General features: G+C 45.9%; 1 protein-coding gene across 3 annotated transcripts in view; it reads left to right on the top strand.

The window, feature by feature from the left end:
* Positions 1-20,235, top strand: part of MTIF2 (mitochondrial translational initiation factor 2) — a 138,657-nt gene that overhangs the window by 76,170 nt on the left and 42,252 nt on the right. For all 3 annotated transcript variants that reach the window (XM_063918630.1, XM_063918629.1, XM_063918628.1), the window contains 2 exons: positions 11,101-11,240; positions 18,842-18,966. In XM_063918630.1, the coding sequence (XP_063774700.1) occupies positions 11,101-11,240; positions 18,842-18,966 (265 nt within the window). The remainder of the gene's footprint in view (positions 1-11,100; positions 11,241-18,841; positions 18,967-20,235) is intronic.

Below are 20,235 nucleotides of genomic sequence, written 5' to 3'. Positions count from 1 at the left end.
ATTTGTTGCTTTTGGATGATGTGATGAATTTGTTGCTTTTGGATGATGTGATAATTATAATTTATTAGTTACTTTGCATTACTTAATAAACAACTTATTCATCCACATATCCCACATAATAATGAATTAAACAAGAGCTGACATTTGGGAATGAATCTCCCCTTGCTCACATATATAATGCCAGCATGATTCTGTGATACTGAGTAGTAACCCTTCCTAACATTTGATTTGTAAATTAAATCATAAGGTCCACAGGATTTAAATATACATATTAGTGACCGTGCAGACAGTGCACAGCAATGCTTATGCGCATTTCACTTTACTAAGCTTCATCAGGGCTATAGTACTGAGGAAATCAAAGAAACTAGAGGTTTTCATGTATGTAGTATTTATATTATAAGGTTATTTCATATGTGAATTATTTATACTCAAGTGATAATTATAACATAAAATTATTAACCACTCTTCAGTCTTGCTTTTTCTTCCCTGTTAGGAGAGCTATCAAGGGAACTAGTTAGACTGAAGTCCATCTGCTAATAACTGAATAATTTACATTTAAATAGTGGTACAGGTTGAGTATCCCATATCCAAATATTCCGAAATACGGACTTTTTTGAGTGAGAGTGAGATAGTGAAACCTTTGTTTTTTGATGGCTCAATGTACACAAACTTTGTTTAATACACAAAGTTATTAAAAATATTGTATTAAATGACCCCCAGGCTGTGTGTATAAGGTGTATATGAAACCTAAATGAATTGTGTGAATGTAGACACACTTTGTTTAATGCACAAAATTATAAAAAATATTGTCTAAAATTACCTTCAGGCTGTGTATATAAGGTGTAACATAAAAGCATTCTGTGCTTATATTTAGGTCCCATCACCATGATATCTCCTTATGGTATGCAATTATTCCAAAATACGGAAAAATCCGATATCCAAAATACCTCTGGTCCCAAGAATTTTGGATAAGGGATACTCAACCTGTAACTCATATAAAATCCATTGAGCAAAAATAAACTTTTTTCAAGCATGGGAATGTATACCTGCACTGCCTAGGGCAATATCAGCCAGATATCTAAGCAAGAATAGGCATTCAAATTGCTATTTGTGTATATGAGAAAATACAATACAATAGCAAATTAGTTTGTTCTATATTCAATTAATGTGTGCTAGGAATACAGAGGCATATACTGGCATTATTCCTGATAAATAGAGTCTGAATAATTCAGCAAGAGACAATAGTAGCCGAAATATCAGCTATGATTATTCAGCATTTAATACACACTACCATCTAATAATGGAAAGCAGGAATATATTTTACATTGGAGTATTGGTATAAATATCCCGAGCATATTACTGGAAAGTAACAAATATTATACAGTGATTACTGAACGAGGAATTTGCAAATATCATGCAAATATTGTTACATGTGTAACCCTTAATATATATCACTGGCTAAAAAATAATCAGTGGCTATGTGAAGAATCATAAATACATCTATTACATCACAGGTACGTGATTAAGTTACATAATAAAGACAGGGCACTGGCAATCCTTTCTAATCATATTTATTAAAAATGTAATTAGGTATTGCTGTGCGCTGTCTGTACTGTTAACATTATATACGTCTAAATCCTGTGGCTTCTCATAGTATAATTCACCAAACAGGTGTTAAGAAGGGTCAATCAGTCAGCATTAAGATCAATACTGGCTATGTATATGTAAGAATGTGAGAAGGGGAGGTTTAGCTCCCAATGTTATGATTCAATTCCTACAGTATCAGTAAAACACATTGCTGGAAACATTCTTACTAATTAATTATCTCTAATAGTTACTGATTAATCTGTTATTTATGTGAGATATTCAGATTATTGGTGGTCATTCCGAGTTGTTCGCTCGCAAGCTGCTTTTAGCAGCTTTGCACACGCTAAGCCGCCGCCTACTGGGAGTGAATCTTAGCTTATCAAAATTGCGAACGAAAGATTCGCAATATTGCGAAAAGACATCTCTGTGCAGTTTCTGAGTAGCTCGAAACTTACTCTGCCAGTGCGATCAGTTCAGTGCTTGTCGTTCCTGGTTTGACGTCACAAACACACCCAGCGTTCGGCCAGACACTCCTCCGTTTATCCAGCCACTCCCGCGTTTTTCCCAGAAACGGCAGCATTTTTCACACACACCCATAAAACGGCCAGTTTCCGTCCAGAAACACCCAATTCCTGTCAATCACATTACGATCACCAGAACGAAGAAAAAACCTCGTAATGCCGTGAGTAAAATTCCTAACTGCATAGCAAATTTACTTGGCGCAGTCGCACTGCGGACTTTGCGCATTAGCGACTAAACGCTCCGTTGCGAAAAAAAAGTAACGAGCGAACAACTCGGAATGACCCCCATTATGTCTTATTTTTTCAGTCAGGAGAGTTATGAGGCACTAGATGGACTAAGGGATATTTATCAGTAATTTTACATCATATATCCTAACAGTGGCAACTCACATTACATTCAGTGTTTAAGAGCAAGTTATTAAAAAGATGGAAATATATACCCGTACTATTCAAGTCATTCAGGGCAACATGAGCCTGATAGTTATGCATGAATAGACATTAAAACGGTTATATGGATACATGAGGAAGAAATAACACAGCAACACTATAGTCTACTTCAAATACTAATGATGGGAGGTCTATAAAGTGTTAAGAAATATAGATTTGTATCCTTGACACCATTTCTGAAAAATATAGCTGGAATAAGCCAGCAATAGAGACTATTAGTGCTAATTATAGCTGGTATCATCCCACATTTAGAGAGCAGGAAGATATATTATCATCCAGCAATTTAAAAACAACAATCATATAGTCCACATTGCAGGGTTGTTCCAAACACCTTCATCACATCATCCAAAAGCAACAAATGTTGCAATCTGATCACTGAACTAAGGGGCCCTACTCACTGGCCGAGCTGCCCGACGGCGGATACGGCCGACGAGCGACCCGGCGGCGGGGGGGGCAGTGACGGGGGGAGTGAAGTTTCTTCACTCCCCCCGTCACGCGGCTGCATTGAAGTGCAGGCAAATATGGACGAGATCGTCCATATTGGCCTGCATGCACAGCCGACGGGAGACCAGCGATGAACGAGCGCGGGGCCGCGCATCGTTCATCACTGGAGTCTCCACACTGAAAGATATGAACGAGTTCTCGTTCATTTATGAACGAGATCGTTCATATCTTTCAAAAAATCGGCCAGTGTGTAGGGCCTATAAGAATTTGTTAACTTCATGCAAATATTGCTACATCTGTAACCCTCCTCAGGCATCACTGCCAGTATTAGCCAGTGGTTATCTAAGGAATACTAATTTAAATCACAGGTATTGGACCAATTCACAGAATAAAGACAGCGTACTAGCTTTTAAAAAAATTATTTTAAAACATCTCTACTCACGAGAATTTATTATCTTTTCTACAAGTTATTCTGTCTCTATTAATTTTATTTCTCTGACGTCCTAGTGGATGCTGGGAACTCCGTAAGGACCATGGGAATAGCGGGCTCCGAAGGAGGCTGGGCACTCTAGAAAGATTTATGACTACCTGGTGTGCACTGGCTCCTCCCACTATGACCCTCCTCCAAGCTTCAGTTAGATTTTGTGCCCGGCCGAGGTTGGATGCACACTAGGGGCTCTCCTGAGCCCTTAGAAAGAAAGTATAGATTTAGGTTTTTTATTTTCAGTGAGACCTGCTGGCAACAGGCTCACTGCAGCGAGGGACTAAGAGGAGAAGAAGCGAACTCGCCTGCTTGCAGCCGGACTGGGCTTCTTAGGCTACTGGACACCATTAGCTCCAGAGGGATCGACCGCAGGCCCAGTCCTTGGTGCTCGGTCCCGGAGCCGCGCCGCCGTCCCCCTTACAGAGCCAGAAGCAAGAAGAGGTCCGGAAAATCGGCGGCAGAAGACATCAGTCTTCACCAAGGTAGCGCACAGCACTGCAGCTGTGCGCCATTGCTCCTCACACACACTTCACACTCCGGTCACTGAGGGTGCAGGGTGCTGGGGGGGGGGGCGCCCTGAGAAGCAATTATAACACCTTGGCTGGCAAAAATACCACAATATATAGCCCCAGAGGCTATATATGTGGAAAATAGCGGGAGAATAGGCCGCGGAAAAGGGGCGGAGCTATCTCCTGCAGCACACTGGCGCCATTTCTCCTTCACAGATCCGCTGGAAGGAAGCTCCCTGGCTCTCCCCTGCAGTCTACACTACAGAAAAGGGTAAAAAAAGAGAGGGGGGGCACTAAATTTAGGCGCTGTATAAATTATAAAGCAGCTATAGGGGACATAACTCAGTTAGTCCCTGCATTATATAGCGCTCTGGTGTGTGCTGGCATACTCTCACTCTGTCCCCCCAAAGGGCTTTTGTGGGTCCTGTCCTCTGTTGGAGCATTCCTTGTGTGTGTGCGGTGTGTCGGTACGGCTGTGTCGACATGTTTGATGAGGATAATGATGTGGAGACGGAGCAGATGCCTTTAGAAGGGATGTCACCCCCTGCGGGGCAGACACCTGAGTGGTTGAGCTTATGGAAAGAAATGAGTGCACGTATAGACTCCTTACATAAGAAATTTGACGACATGCCAAATGTGGGACAGCCGACTTCTCAGCTCGTGCCTGTCCAGGCGTCGCACAGGTCATCAGGGGCTCTAAAACGCCCGCTACCTCAGACCGCAGACCCAGATGTCGACACTGATACTGACACCAGTGTTGACGACGATGAGTCTAACCTGATGCCCACTAAGGCCATTCACTGCATGATTGAGGCAATGAAAGAGGTGTTACACATTTCTGATATAAATACAGGTACCACAAAAAAGGGTATTATGTTTGGGGAGAAAAAACTACCCGTAGTTTTTCCCCCATCAGATGAATTAAATGAAGTGTGTGAAGAAGCGTGGGCTTTCCCTGATAAAAAATTGGTAATTCCTAAGAAGGTACTAATGGCGTTCCCTTTCCCGCCAGAGGATAGGTCACGTTGGGAAACACCTCCTAGGGTGGATAAAGCGCTCACACGTCTGTCTAAAAAGGTGGCACTACCGTCTCCGGATACGGCCGCCCTCAAGGAACCTGCTGATAGAAAGCAGGAGGCGATCCTGAAGTCTGTATATACACACTCAGGCATTATACTTAGGCCAGCTATTGCGTCAGCTTGGATGTGCAGTGCTGCCGCTGCGTGGTCAGATAAACTGTCAGAAAATATTGACACATTAGACAGAGACACGATCCTGTTAACCATAGACCATATAAAAGACTCAGTCTTATATATGAGAGATGCACAGAGGGAAATCTGCCGACTGGCATCTAAAGTTAGTGCATTGTCCATTTCTGCTAGGAGAGGCTTATGGACTCGCCAGTGGACAGGAGATGCAGATTCTAAAAGGCACATGGAAGTGTTGCCATATAAGGGTGAGGAATTATTTGGGGATGGTCTCTCGGACCTAGTTTCCACAGCAACGTCTGGGAAGTCAGCATTTTTACCCCATGTCCCCTCACAGCCTAAGAAGGCGCCGTTTTATCAGGTGCAGTCCTTTCGGACCCAGAAAAACAGGCGTGGAAAAGGCGGGTCTTTTCTATCCAGAGGCAGAGGTAGGGGAAAAAGGCTGCAACAAACAGCAGGTTCCCAGGAGCAAAAGTCCTCCCCCGCTTCTTCTGCCAAGTCCGCCGCATGACGGTGGGGCTCCACAGGCGGAGCCGGGTACGGTGGGGTGCCGCCTCAAGAATTTCAGCGATCAGTGGGCTCGCTCACAGGTGGATCCCTGGATCCTTCAAATAGTATCTCAGGGGTACAAACTGGAATTCGAGGCGTCTCCACCCCACCGGTTCCCAAAATCTGCCTTGCCGATTGCTCCCTCAGACAGGGAGGCGGTGCTAGCGGCAATTCACAAGCTGTATTCCCAGCACGTGATAATCAAGGTACCCCTACTTCAACAAGGCCGGGGTTACTATTCCACACTATTTGTGGTATCGAAACCGGATGGTTCGGTGAGACCCATTTTAAATTTGAAATCCTTGAACACGTACATAAAAAAATTCAAGTTCAAGATGGAATCGCTCAGGGCGGTTATTGCGAGCCTGGAAGAGGGGGATTACATGGTATCCCTGGACATCAAGGATGCTTACTTGCATGTCCCCATTTACCATCCTCACCAGGAGTACCTCAGATTTGTGGTACAGGATTGCCATTACCAATTCCAGACGCTGCCGTTTGGACTGTCCACGGCACCGAGGGTATTTACCAACGTTATGGCGGAAATTATGATACTCCTTCGAAAAAAGGGAGTTTTAATTATCCCGTACTTGGACGATCTCCTAATAAAAGCGAGGTCCAAGGAACAGTTGTTGGTGGGAGTAGCACTATCTCAGGAGGTGCTGCACCAGCACGGCTGGATTCTGAATATCCCAAAGTCACAGCTGGTTCCGACGACACGGCTACTGTTCCTGGGTATGATTCTGGATACAGTCCAGAAAAAAGTGTTTCTCCCGGAGGAGAAAGCCAGGGAGTTGTCTTCTCTAGTCAGAGACCTCCTGAAGCCAAAACAGGTATCAGTGCATCGCTGCACGCGGGTCCTGGGAAAGATGGTGGCTTCTTACGAAGCAATTCCCTTCGGCAGGTTCCATGCCAGAATCTTTCAGTGGGACCTGTTGGACCAGTGGTCCGGATCGCATCTTCAGATGCATCGCTTAATAACCCTGTCTCCAAGAACCAGGGTGTCTCTACTGTGGTGGCTGCAGAGTGCCCATCTTCAAGAGGGCCGCAGGTTCGGCATACAGGACTGGGTCCTGGTGACCACGGATGCCAGCCTTCGAGGTTGGGGGGCAGTCACACAGGGAAGAAACTTCCAAGGACTATGGTCGAGTCAGGAGACTTCCCTTCACATAAATATTCTGGAACTAAGGGCCATCTACAATGCCCTAAGTCAAGCAAAATCCCTGCTCCTACACCAGCCGGTGCTGATCCAGTCAGACAACATCACGGCAGTCGCCCATGTAAATCGACAGGGCGGCACAAGAAGCAGGATGGCGATGGCAGAAGCCACAAGAATCCTCCGATGGGCGGAGAATCATGTACTAGCACTGTCAGCAGTGTTCATTCCGGGAGTGGACAACTGGGAAGCAGACTTCCTCAGCAGACACTACCTCCACCCGGGAGAGTGGGGACTTCATCCAGAAGTCTTCCAGATGCTGGTAAACCGTTGGGAAAAACCACAGGTGGACATGATGGCGTCCCGCCTCAACAAAAAGTTAAAAAGATATTGCGCCAGGTCAAGGGACCCTCAGGCGGTAGCTGTGGACGCTCTAGTGACACCGTGGGTGTACCAGTCGGTTTATGTGTTCCCTCCTCTGCCTCTCATACCAAAGGTATTGAGAATAATACGAAAGCGAGGAGTAAACACAATTCTCGTGGTTCCGGATTGGCCAAGACGAGCGTGGTACCCGGAACTTCAAGAGATGCTCTCAGAGGACCCGTGGCCTCTACCGCTCAGACAGGACCTGCTACAGCAGGGGCCCTGTCTGTTCCAAGACTTACCGCGGCTGCGTTTGACGGCATGGCGGTTGAACACCGGATCCTAAAGGAAAAGGGTATTCCGGAAGAAGTCATTCCTACGCTTATTAAGGCCAGGAAAGATGTTACGGCAAAGCATTATCACCGCATATGGCGGAAATATGTTGCATGGTGCGAGGCCAAAAAGGCCCCAACAGAGGAATTTCAACTAGGTCGATTTCTGCATTTCCTGCAAGCAGGAGTGAATATGGGCCTAAAACTAGGCTCCATTAAAGTACAGATCTCGGCTCTGTCGATTTTTCTTTCAAAAAGAACTAGCTTCAGTACCTGAAGTTCAGACATTTGTGAAAGGAGTGCTGCATATTCAGCCCCCGTTTGTGCCTCCTGTGGCACCTTGGGATCTCAACGTGGTGTTGAGTTTCTTAAAATCACATTGGTTTAAGCCACTAAAAACCGTGGATCTGAAATATCTCACGTGGAAAGTGGTCATGTTGTTGGCCTTGGCTTCAGCCAGGCGAGTCTCAGAATTGGCGGCTTTATCTTGTAAAAGCCCTTATCTGATTTTCCATATGGATAGGGCAGAATTGAGGACTCGTCCCCAATTTCTCCCTAAGGTGGTGTCAGCGTTTCACCTGAACCAGCCTATTGTGGTGCCTGCGGCTACTAGGGATTTGGAGGACTCCAAGTTACTAGACGTTGTCAGGGCCCTGAAAATATATGTTTCCAGGACGGCTGGAGTCAGAAAATCTGACTCGCTGTTTATCCTGTATGCACCCAACAAGCTGGGTGCTCCTGCTTCTAAGCAGTCTATTGCTCGCTGGATTTGTAGTACAATTCAGCTTGCACATTCTGTGGCAGGACTGCCACAGCCAAAATCTGTAAATGCCCATTCCACAAGGAAGGTGGGCTCATCTTGGGCGGCTGCCCGAGGGGTCTCGGCTTTACAACTTTGCCGAGCAGCTACTTGGTCAGGGGCAAACACGTTTGCAAAATTCTACAAATTTGATACCCTGGCTGAGGAGGACCTGGAGTTCTCTCATTCGGTGCTGCAGAGTCATCCGCACTCTCCCGTCCGTTTGGGAGCTTTGGTATAATCCCCATGGTCCTTACGGAGTTCCCAGCATCCACTAGGACGTCAGAGAAAATAAGAATTTACTCACCGGTAATTCTATTTCTCGTAGTCCGTAGTGGATGCTGGGCGCCCATCCCAAGTGCGGATTGTCTGCAATACTTGTAAATAGTTATTGTTAACTAAAGGGTTATTGTTGAGCCATCTGTTGAGAGGCTCAGTTGTTTTCATACTGTCAAACTGGATATAGTATCACGAGTTGTACGGTGTGATTGGTGTGGCTGGTAAGAGTCTTACCCGGGATTCTAAATCCTTCCTTATTATGTCAGCTCGTCCGGGCACAGTGTCCTAACTGAGGCTTGGAGGAGGGTCATAGTGGGAGGAGCCAGTGCACACCAGGTAGTCATAAATCTTTCTAGAGTGCCCAGCCTCCTTCGGAGCCCGCTATTCCCATGGTCCTTACGGAGTTCCTAGCATCCACTACGGACTACGAGAAATAGAATTACCGGTGAGTAAATTCTTATTATTTCACTCTACATGACCCCTAAAAAATATGGGGACATATAATACATCATATGTGATGATGATAATAAAGATGATTTCTACATCACATATGGGTGTTGGAGCTTCTTCTTTATTTTATAAGATTATTAATAAAGTATCAAACATGTTATCTCTATTAAAGAAGTAATTTTCTTGTGGAAGGGAAAGAGTGGCGCTTTTAAAAGTTGATTTTCTTTTCTCTCTGTAAAATTTGTACCAGTTGTGGACATAGCAGGTAATTACGGGAGGAATGCCGCCTTGTTCTTTGTAGGCAGCTCTATGGGGTGCCAGGATAACCCATGTTATATTACTGTGCAAGTTTCCAATAGAACCTCGATAATTGAAGTACCTCCTAACTGCATATTCAGCCCATCAGGGAACAGACAGTGACTGCAAGTGGGTAGCATAGAGCAAACATTATCTATCATAATACACAGAATAACGGGATTGTCACAGAGGTTGGATCTACAACACTGGAAAGCCAATGCAATGCTACAGTTATTATATTATAGTTTAATAACACCCCTTTTCAGACTGAAACCCTGGGTTACTGAAACTGGGTTTAAAGCTGAGTCACATCGGTTTCAAACCCATTCACACCGCAGGGCTTCCCTCTGCCGGCACTTGGAAATGACATCGCCAACACCTGGAATGCGGATCTCTATGCAGTGACCGGGACCAGGGTCTGATAACCTGGGTTACCCATTCACACTGCCCCGTAACCCGGGTTAACATGGCAATAACCCAGATTTTTGTAGCAGTGTGAAAGGGTATTATACAGTTCCACCATATGAAGTAGCTCACTAAAAGCATACTCACTCAGTCACATTGGTCTCTGCCCCATTGCAGTGTGCAGTTTAGCTTTGGAATCAAGAGGGAAATTTATCAGAGCTCGGAGAGGGATAAAGTGCCAGCCAATCAGCCTGTAAACACAGCCTGTAAGACTGCAGTTAGAAGCTTATTGGTTGTTACTTTATCGCTCTACACTTTATCTCTATCCAAGACTTGATACATCTCCCCCTTTATTTTCTACCACACACACACTCTCTCTCTCTCTCTATGATTTATTGTGTCAGCATCTAATTAACCTATCACTATGTATTTGGACTGGGGGTGGGAGTCTGAGCACCAGGAGAAACCCCCCAGAAGCATGGGCAGAATATACAAAGTCCAAACAGATTGTGCATTACCAGCAGTACTAACCACTGTACCACTGGGGGATTGTTGGTTGCGTGTAACAGTTCCAGCTTTAATGCCAATACAATTGTCTTTAGTGGACAACCCCTACATTTATAAAATACTGCAGTCTTCAGAGAATAGAGTAAAATTATCATCCACAGTGAGGCAGCTGAAGTCAATAAAATGATTTGTAGAAATAATAATTCTCAGTGAGAAGAAGCGGCAGAGACAGAATATAAGTACATAGGAATAACGGACTAAAAGGTTTTCTTTGTCGTTTTGTTCCCATTTCCGACTAAAATAACCGTAAAATCTTTTTCAGCCGTGAACAGAACTTTAATGAAATTTAAGTTTTTGTGTTTGGTTCATTATATTCGCTTATTTGTTCTATAAAAACGACTAATTTAGCACCGTTTCTTCTTTTAACTTAAATGATTTTAAGGCTTATATAATGTTTTTTTTAAGGTTTAAAGGTCTGTTTCTCGTCTAATGGGTTATTCTGTAGACACGACTTACAGTTTGTTATGAGACTCATTATACTGGCTTACATTTCCGTTTAATTATGAAATCATTTCTCCTCTTCATTGCTTCTTTCCTGTATTATGTGCTTCTATCTAATTAGCACCTTGAGTCCTATTTATTATTATAGTTGTTATAGTTATTATTATTATTAATATTAATGAAGCTCTTTACACTTGAGATCGTCTACTCCTTGCTGTGTTGTAACCTTCTGAGTGTGAGTCTTTTCCTCCCACTATCACAGTTCCCATCATCCTGGCCATAAACAAGTGCGACAAGCCTAAGGCTGACCCAGACAGGGTAAAGAGGGAGCTCCTGTCTCATGATATCGTGTGTGAGGAGTTTGGGGGAGATGTCCAAGCTATACCTATATCTGCATTAAAGGTACAGTCAGTGCAACACACGTGTTTATTAACCTACTGGATGCACAAATGTACCATGTGTGGTGTAAATAACATCTAGATTAAAGGTTTTGAAAACGTTCAACTTAAACCTGTAAAATTTTGTAACATGAGAAAAACAGAAAGATTCCTTAGACCAGTGGTTCCCAAACTGTGTGCCGTGGCACCCTGGGGTGCCTCGGGACACTTGTAGGGGTGCCTTTGGATTGGTGGTCTAGGACCAATTAAAATTATTTATGGTCAATGTAATAGAGAAAACCTCTGCTGGTGGCTGCTAATCGTAAAATATGTGGACAAACTGATGCAAATCCTGTCCCTCACCACATAATTTAACTTATGGATGACACATAAACACAATTTACCTTATTTAATATTTCTTTCTAAATGTCTTAATAAGAAGCTTTTGTCCTGGAGGTGGTGTGAAAAAAATTCTGATACTCTAGGGCGCCGTGATTCCAAAAAGTTTGGGAACCACTGCCTTAGACTATCTCGCAGGTATAAAGGCTCCTGTCCGTATGCATGAGCAGAATAGTCTGACCCGGGAGGGAGAGAGGAGACATGGGGGGTTATTCAGAATTGATCGCAGCAGCAAATTTGTTAGCAGTTGGGCAAAACCATGTGCACTGCAGGTGTGGCAGATATATAATTTGCAGAGAGAGTTAGATTTGGGTGGGTTATTTTGTTTCTGTGCAGGGTAAATACTGGCTGCTTTTTCTCTGACGTCCTAGTGGATGCTGGGAACTCCGTAAGGACCATGGGGAATAGCGGCTCCGCAGGAGACTGGGCACAAAAGTAAAAGCTTTAGGACTACCTGGTGTGCACTGGCTCCTCCCCCTATGACCCTCCTCCAAGCCTCAGTTAGATTTTTGTGCCCGAACGAGAAGGGTGCATACTAGGTGGCTCTCCTGAGCTGCTTAGAGTAAAAGTTTAAATTAGGTTTTTTATTTTCAGTGAGTCCTGCTGGCAACAGGCTCACTGCACCGAGGGACTAAGGGGAGAAGAAGCGAACTCACCTGCGTGCAGAGTGGATTGGGCTTCTTAGGCTACTGGACATTAGCTCCAGAGGGACGATCACAGGCCCAGCCATGGATGGGTCCCAGAGCCGCGCCGCCGGCCCCCTTACAGAGCCAGAAGACAGAAGAGGTCCGGGAAATCGGCGGCAGAAGACGTCCTGTCTTCAATAAGGTAGCGCACAGCACCGCAGCTGTGCGCCATTGCTCTCAGCACACTTCACACTCCAGGCACTGAGGGTGCAGGGCGCTGGGGGGGGGCGCCCTGAGACGCAATAAAAACACCTTAGATGGCTAAAAATACATCACATATAGCTCCTGGGCTATATGGATGCATTTAACCCCTGACAGTTTTTCCTTAAAAAAGCGGGAGAAAGGCCGCCGAGAAGGGGGCGGAGCCTATCTCCTCAGCACACAAGCGCCATTTTCCCTCACAGCTCCGTTGGAGGGAAGCTCCCTGGCTCTCCCCTGCAGTCCTGCACTACAGAAACAGGGTAAAACAAGAGAGGGGGGGGCACTAATTTGGCAGATTAATAAATACAGCAGCTATATAAGGGAAAAACACTTATATAAGGTTATCCCTGTATATATATATATAGCGCTCTGGTGTGTGCTGGCAAACTCTCCCTCTGTCTCCCCAAAGGGCTAGTGGGGTCCTGTCCTCTATCAGAGCATTCCCTGTGTGTGTGCTGTGTGTCGGTACGTTGTGTCGACATGTATGAGGAGGAAAATGGTATGGAGGCGGAGCAATTGCCTGTAATAGTGATGTCACCCCCTAGGGAGTCTACACCTGACTGGATGGTCTTATGGAAGGAATTACGTGATAGCGTCAGCACTTTACAAAAGACTGTTGACGACATGAGACAGCCGGAAAAACAGTTAATACCTGTCCAGGCGTCTCAAACACCGTCAGGGGCTCTAAAGCGCCCGTTACCTCAGATGGTCGACACAGACCCAGACACGGACACTGACTCCAGTGTTGACGGTGAGGAAACAAACGTATTTTCCAGTAGGGCCACACGTTACATGATCACGGCAATGAAGGAGGCTTTGAACATTTCTGATGCTACAAGTACCACAAAAAAGGGTATTATGTGGGGTGTGAAAACTACCCGTAGTTTTTCCTGAATCAGATGAATTAAATGAGGTGTGTGATGAAGCGTGGGTTTCCCCCGATAAAAAAATGCTAATTTCTAAAAAATTATTGGCATTATACCCTTTCCCGCCAGAGGTTAGGGCGCGTTGGGAAACACCCCCTAGGGTAGATAAGGCGCTCACACGCTTATCAAAACAAGTGGCGTTACCGTCTCCTGATACGGCCGCCCTCAAAGAGCCAGCTGATAGGAAGCTGGAAAATATCCTAAAAAGTATATACACACATACTGGTGTTATACTGCGACCAGCAATCGCCTCAGCCTGGATGTGCAGTGCGGGGCTGGCTTGGTCGGATTTCCTGACTGAAAATATTGATACCCTGGACAGGGACAGTATATTATTGACTATAGAGCATTTAAAGGATGCATTTCTATATATGCGAGATGCACAGAGGGATATTTGCACTCTGGCATCAAGAGTAAGTGCGCTGTCCATTTCTGCCAGAAGAGGGTTATGGACGCGACAGTGGTCAAGTGATGCGGATTCCAAACGGCATATGGAAGTATTGCCGTATAAAGGGGAGGAGTTATTTGGGGTCGGTCTATCGGACCTGGTGGCCACGGCAACGGCTGGGAAATCCACCTTTTTACCCCAGGTCACCTCTCAGCAGAAAAAGACACCGTCTTTTCAGGCTCAGTCCTTTCGTCCCCATAAGGGCAAGCGGGCAAAAGGCCACTCATATCTGCCCCGGGGCAGAGGAAGGGGAAAAAGACTGCAGCAGGCAGCCTCTTCCCAGGAACAGAAGCCCTCCCCCGCTTCTGCCACGTCCTCAGCATGACGCTGGGGCCTTACAAGCGGACTCAGGTACGGTGGGGGGTCGTCTCAAGAATTTCAGCGCGCAGTGGGCTCACTCGCAAGTGGACCCCTGGATCCTGCAGGTAATATCTCAGGGGTACAAATTGGAATTCGAGACGTCTCCCCCTCGCCGGTTCCTGAAGTCTGCTTTACCAACGTCTCCCTCCGACAGGGTGGCGGTATTGGAAGCCATTCACAAGCTGTATTCCCAGCAGGTGATAATCAAGGTACCCCTCCTACAACAGGGAAAGGGGTATTATTCCACGCTGTTTGTGGTACCGAAGCCGGACGGCTCGGTGAGACCTATTTTAAATCTGAAATCATTGAACACTTACATACAAAGGTTCAAATTCAAGATGGAGTCACTCAGAGCAGTGATAGCGAACCTGGAAGAAGGGGACTATATGGTGTCTCTGGACATCAAGGATGCTTACCTCCATGTCCCAATTTGCCCTTCTCACTAAGGGTACCTCAGGTTTGTGGTACAGAACTGTCACTATCAGTTTCAGACGCTGCCGTTTGGATTGTCCACGGCACCCCGGGTCTTTACCAAGGTAATGGCCGAAATGATGATTCTTCTTTGAAGAAAAGGCGTCTTAATTATCCCTTACTTGGACGATCTCCTGATAAGGGCAAGGTCCAGGGAACAGTTAGAGGTCGGAGTAGCACTATCTCAAGTAGTACTACGACAGCACGGGTGGATTCTAAATATTCCAAAATCGCAGCTGATTCCGACGACACGTCTGCTGTTCCTAGGGATGATTCTGGACACAGTCCAGAAAAAGGTGTTTCTCCCGGAGGAGAAAGCCAGGGAGTTATCCGAGCTAGTCAGGAACCTCCTAAAACCAGGCCAAGTGTCAGTGCATCAATGCACAAGGGTCCTGGGAAAAATGGTGGCTTCTTACGAAGCGATTCCATTCGGCAGATTCCACGCAAGAACTTTTCAGTGGGATCTGCTGGACAAATGGTCCGGATCGCATCTTCAGATGCATCAGCGGATAACCCTGTCTCCAAGGACAAGGGTGTCTCTCCTGTGGTGGTTGCAGAGTGCTCATCTTCTAGAGGGCCGCAGATTCGGCATTCAGGACTGGGTCCTGGTGACCACGGATGCCAGCCTGATGCCAGGCTGGGGAGCAGTCACACAGGGAAAAAATTTCCAGGGCTTGTGGTCAAGCATGGAAACGTCATTTCACATAAATATCCTGGAACTAAGGGCCATTTACAATGCCCTAAGTCAAGCAAGGCCTCTGCTTCAGGGTCAGCCGGTGTTGATCCAGTCGGACAACATCACGGCAGTCGCCCACGTAAACAGACAGGGCGGCACAAGAAGCAGGAGGGCAATGGCAGAAGTTGCAAGGATTCTTCGCTGGGCGGAAAATCATGTGATAGCACTGTCAGCAGTGTTCATTCCGGGAGTGGACAACTGGGAAGCAGACTTCCTCAGCAGACACTACCTCCACCCGAGGGAGTGGGGACATCACCCAGAAGTCTTCCACATGATTGTGAACCGTTGGGAAAAACCAAAGGTGGACATGATGGCGTCCCGCCTCAACAAAAAACTAGACAGATATTGCGCCAGGTCAAGGGACCCTCAGGCAATAGCTGTGGACGCTCTGGTAACACCGTGGGTGTACCAGTCAGTGTATGTGTTCCCTCCTCTGCCTCTCATACCCAAGGTACTGAGAATCATAAGAAGGAGAAGAGTAAGGACTATACTCGTGGCTCCGGATTGGCCAAGAAGGACTTGGTACCCGGAACTTCAAGAGATGCTCACGGAGGACCCGTGGCCTCTACCTCTAAGAAAGGACCTGCTCCAGCAGGGACCCTGTCTGTTCCAAGACTTACCGCGGCTGCGTTTGACGGCATGGCGGTTGAACGCCGGATCCTGAAGGAAAAAGGCATTCCGGATGAAGTAATCCCTACCCTGATCAAAGCCAGGAAGGATGTAACCGTGCAACATTATCACCGTATTTGGCGTAAATATGTTGCGTGGTGTGAGGCCAGGAAGGCCCCTACAGAGGAATTTCAACTGGGTCGTTTCCTGCATTTCCTGCAAACAGGACTGTCTATGGGCCTAAAATTAGGGTCCATTAAGGTTCAAATTTCGGCCCTGTCGATTTTCTTCCAGAAAGAACTGGCATCAGTTCCTGAAGTTCAGACGTTTGTCAAGGGGGTACTGCATATACAGCCTCCTTTTGTGCCTCCAGTGGCACCTTGGGATCTCAATGTAGTTTTGGGGTTCCTAAAATCACATTGGTTTGAACCACTCACCACTGTGGACTTAAAATATCTCACATGGAAAGTGGTAATGCTGTTAGCCCTGGCGTCAGCCAGGCGTGTCTCAGAATTGGCGGCTTTATCCTATAAAAGCCCTTACCTAATTTTTCATACGGACAGGGCAGAATTGAGGACTCGTCCTCAATTTCTCCCTAAGGTGGTTTCAGCGTTTCACTTGAACCAGCCTATTGTGGTACCTGCGGCTACTAGGGACTTGGAGGACTCCAAGTTGCTGGACGTAGTCAGGGCCCTGAAAATATGTTTCCAGGACGGCTGGAGTCAGAAAGTCTGACTCGCTGTTTATCCTGTATGCACCCAACAAGCTGGGTGCTCCTGCTTCTAAGCAGACTATTGCTCGTTGGATTTGTAGTACAATTCAGCTTGCACATTCTGTGGCAGGCCTGCCACAGCCAAAATCTGTAAAAGCCCATTCCACAAGGAAAGTGGGCTCATCTTGGACGGCTGCCCGAGGGGTCTCGGCTTTACAACTTTGCCGAGCAGCTACTTGGTCAGGGGCAAACACGTTTGCTAAATTCTACAAATTTGATACCCTGGCTGAGGAGGACCTGGAGTTCTCTCATTCGGTGCTGCAGAGTCATCCGCACTCTCCCGCCCGTTTGGGAGCTTTGGTATAATCCCCATGGTCCTTACGGAGTTCCCAGCATCCACTAGGACATCAGAGAAAATAAGAATTTACTTACCGATAATTCTATTTCTCGTAGTCCGTAGTGGATGCTGGGCGCCCATCCCAAGTGCGGATTGTCTGCAATACTTGTACATAGTTATTGTTACAAAAATCGGGTTATTATTGTTGTGAGCCATCTTTTCAGAGGCTCCTCTGTTATCATGCTGTTAACTGGGTTCAGATCACAGGTTGTACGGTGTGATTGGTGTGGCTGGTATGAGTCTTACCCGGGATTCAAAATCCTTCCTTATTGTGTACGCTCGTCCGGGCACAGTATCCTAACTGAGGCTTGGAGGAGGGTCATAGGGGGAGGAGCCAGTGCACACCAGGTAGTCCTAAAGCTTTTACTTTTGTGCCCAGTCTCCTGCGGAGCCGCTATTCCCCATGGTCCTTACGGAGTTCCCAGCATCCACTACGGACTACGAGAAATAGAATTATCGGTAAGTAAATTCTTATTATTTTTACACTGCAATTTAGATTTCAGTTTGAACACACCCCACCCAAATCTAACTCTCTCTGCACATGTTACATCTTCTCCCCGTGCAGTGCACATGGTTTTGCCCAACTGCTAACAAATTTGCTGCCGCGATCAACTCTGAATTAGGCCCATAAGGGCTATATTTACAAAGCTGCAGGTTTTGACAATTTAAAGCGGCACTCACATCAAGTGTAATGCGGGCGGTTGCGGTTAATAGGTACAGTAAAGAAAAGGGAAGGAGGTATTACCTCTATTGCAACAAAAATACTCATCCTAAGCACATACTACACAATTGCAAAACAAGACACAAAACAAGTACAATAGCTGGGTAAAAAGGCAAAAGACCGTGATCGCACCATGCCAGTTCCTGGGACAATAAATACTAATCCTAAGTACTAAGGACCTGATTCAGAGATGTGTGCCAGTGCGATCCCGTGCACAGTGGTTATATGAAAATATGCAAATGACAGAGACATCTGGCTTTGTATTGAGACACCCACAGGCGGCTTTACAGATCCTAGTAATTGCATACAGATACGCAGCGGTGGTCACAGATCCTACTAAGGAATTGAGGCACCGGCGCCATGTTTTGTGTATGTGGACTCGAAGTCTGCAGTTTTGCCAGCACTCTCCATTACCTCCCCACACAGGGTTTGACGGTCAATAACATTGTGACTGAATCGTCACTGTGGGTGACATACCTATGGAACCTTGGCGCGTGTGCAGTGCGACCGTGACAATGCGCAGTAATTCCTTATCTCCGTAAATACAGACATTGTATACCACTCTGAATCAGACCCTTAGTACACTCTGTGCGAATTAAGAAGTAAAACATACACCAGACCGGGAATCGCTACTCTTGCTGGATTGTCTAGGTTGCGCCACATTGGACAAAAGGATAGGTGTATCTTAGAGGACACGCCTGTGTACAGGGCATTGCATAGAAGATGTCCTAAAATCTGATGGCACTTGTTGTGAGACCTAGAACTGTTCTGATACTATGGGATTGCATTATCACAAAGGTAACAACACGTTGAGATTAGGCAGATCTGGAAAAGCTATTTTCTAAAGAATGTAAAGAATTCCGCAGCAAGGATAAATGCTGCGTCTCTAAATAGCAAAGTTATGTCGTCGCTGGTCATAAGTACGGGGGGCTGTGTGTGTAATATTCCTATCTTTTGCAGGGAGAAAACTTGCAGGCCTTAGGTGAAGCCATCATCACCCTAGCAGAGGTGCTGGAGTTGAAGGCTGACCCCACAGGACTAGTGGAAGGAACAGTTATTGAATCATCTACAGACAAGGGAAAGGGGTATATATCCACATTGTATCATTTATAGCCATGGTGCATGAAGGTGCCTAGAAACCTGCCGATCCTACAGTATCACTGTCAGCCATACAGTTTGGTAATACTTGAGAACAGTCTAATTGTATGGGACCTAGCGGTTGGATACTCTGAATCACTACTAGCTTTCAGGGCAGCCTGGCAGTGCCGTCCAGAGATGACTGCATACAAAGGCTGATAGCAGTCACCTTCCAACCACATATTCCCCCATGCTATATAATGATTCTCTTTTAGTAGGTTTGTTATCGGCCACACATTCTACAGTATTGGGATTCTGAACTCTGCTCTAACAACATTGCCATTTTCTGGCCACTTACAGAAGCAGTTATTCAGCATGAACAAAATGCACTGTGGTAGGAGGTCATTGCTGACCTGGAAGTATATGTGCCTCCTTTACAGCGCTACCTGTGACTGGTCGTGTGTAGACAAACTACTCACATATGTGACCATTAATGAGCTGGGAAGCAAAACTGGATTACACCAGTGCATGTCGCCAGCTTTAGGCCTTGCCTAATGTATCAAGAATCTGCTCACATGACATGAGGAGATGCACTTTTGGTGCCATAAGAACCAGGGGCGGGGGGATTTGTCGACGCTTAGAGGGTGTTAAAGTGGAAACAGATAAATTCCCAGCCAATCAGCTCCTGTCATTTTTCAAACCCATCCTGTAACATAGCTGTTAGGATCTGATTGGTTGGTACTTTGGGGTATATGTACTAAGCCTTGGAGAGAGATGGACAGAGATAAAGAGCCAGCCAATCATCTCCTTACTGCCATGTTACAGGCTAGGTTTGAATAATTACTGGAGCTGATAGGCTGGTACTTTATCCCTCTCCAAGGCTTAGTACATCTGCCCCACTTTCTCTCTCTCCAAGCTTTGATAAATCTCCCCCAGGTTTTTAAACCAGTGTGGTATATAACATTATGCTCACACAAGGAAATAACTATGGCCCAGATTTATCAAGCCTTGGGGAGTTATAAATTGCACGGTGATAAAGTACCAGGCAGCCAATCAGCTCCTAACTGCCGTGTTACAGGCTATATTTGAAAAATTACAGTTAGGAGCTGATTGGTTGGCACTTTATCACCGTGCAATTTATCAGTCTCCAAGGATTGATAAATCTACGTCTTTGTCTTTACGCTTATTATTATTTCTCTAACGTCCTAGAGGATGCTGGGGACTCCGTAAGGACCATGGGGAATAGACGGGCTCCGCAGGAGATAGGGCACTTTAAG

This window comes from Pseudophryne corroboree, chromosome 4 (genome assembly GCF_028390025.1).
Source record: "Pseudophryne corroboree isolate aPseCor3 chromosome 4, aPseCor3.hap2, whole genome shotgun sequence".
Lineage (NCBI taxonomy): Eukaryota > Metazoa > Chordata > Amphibia > Anura > Myobatrachidae > Pseudophryne > Pseudophryne corroboree.
The sequence above is the reverse complement of the archived record's forward strand: the minus strand, read 5'-3'. Positions and strand labels throughout refer to the sequence as shown.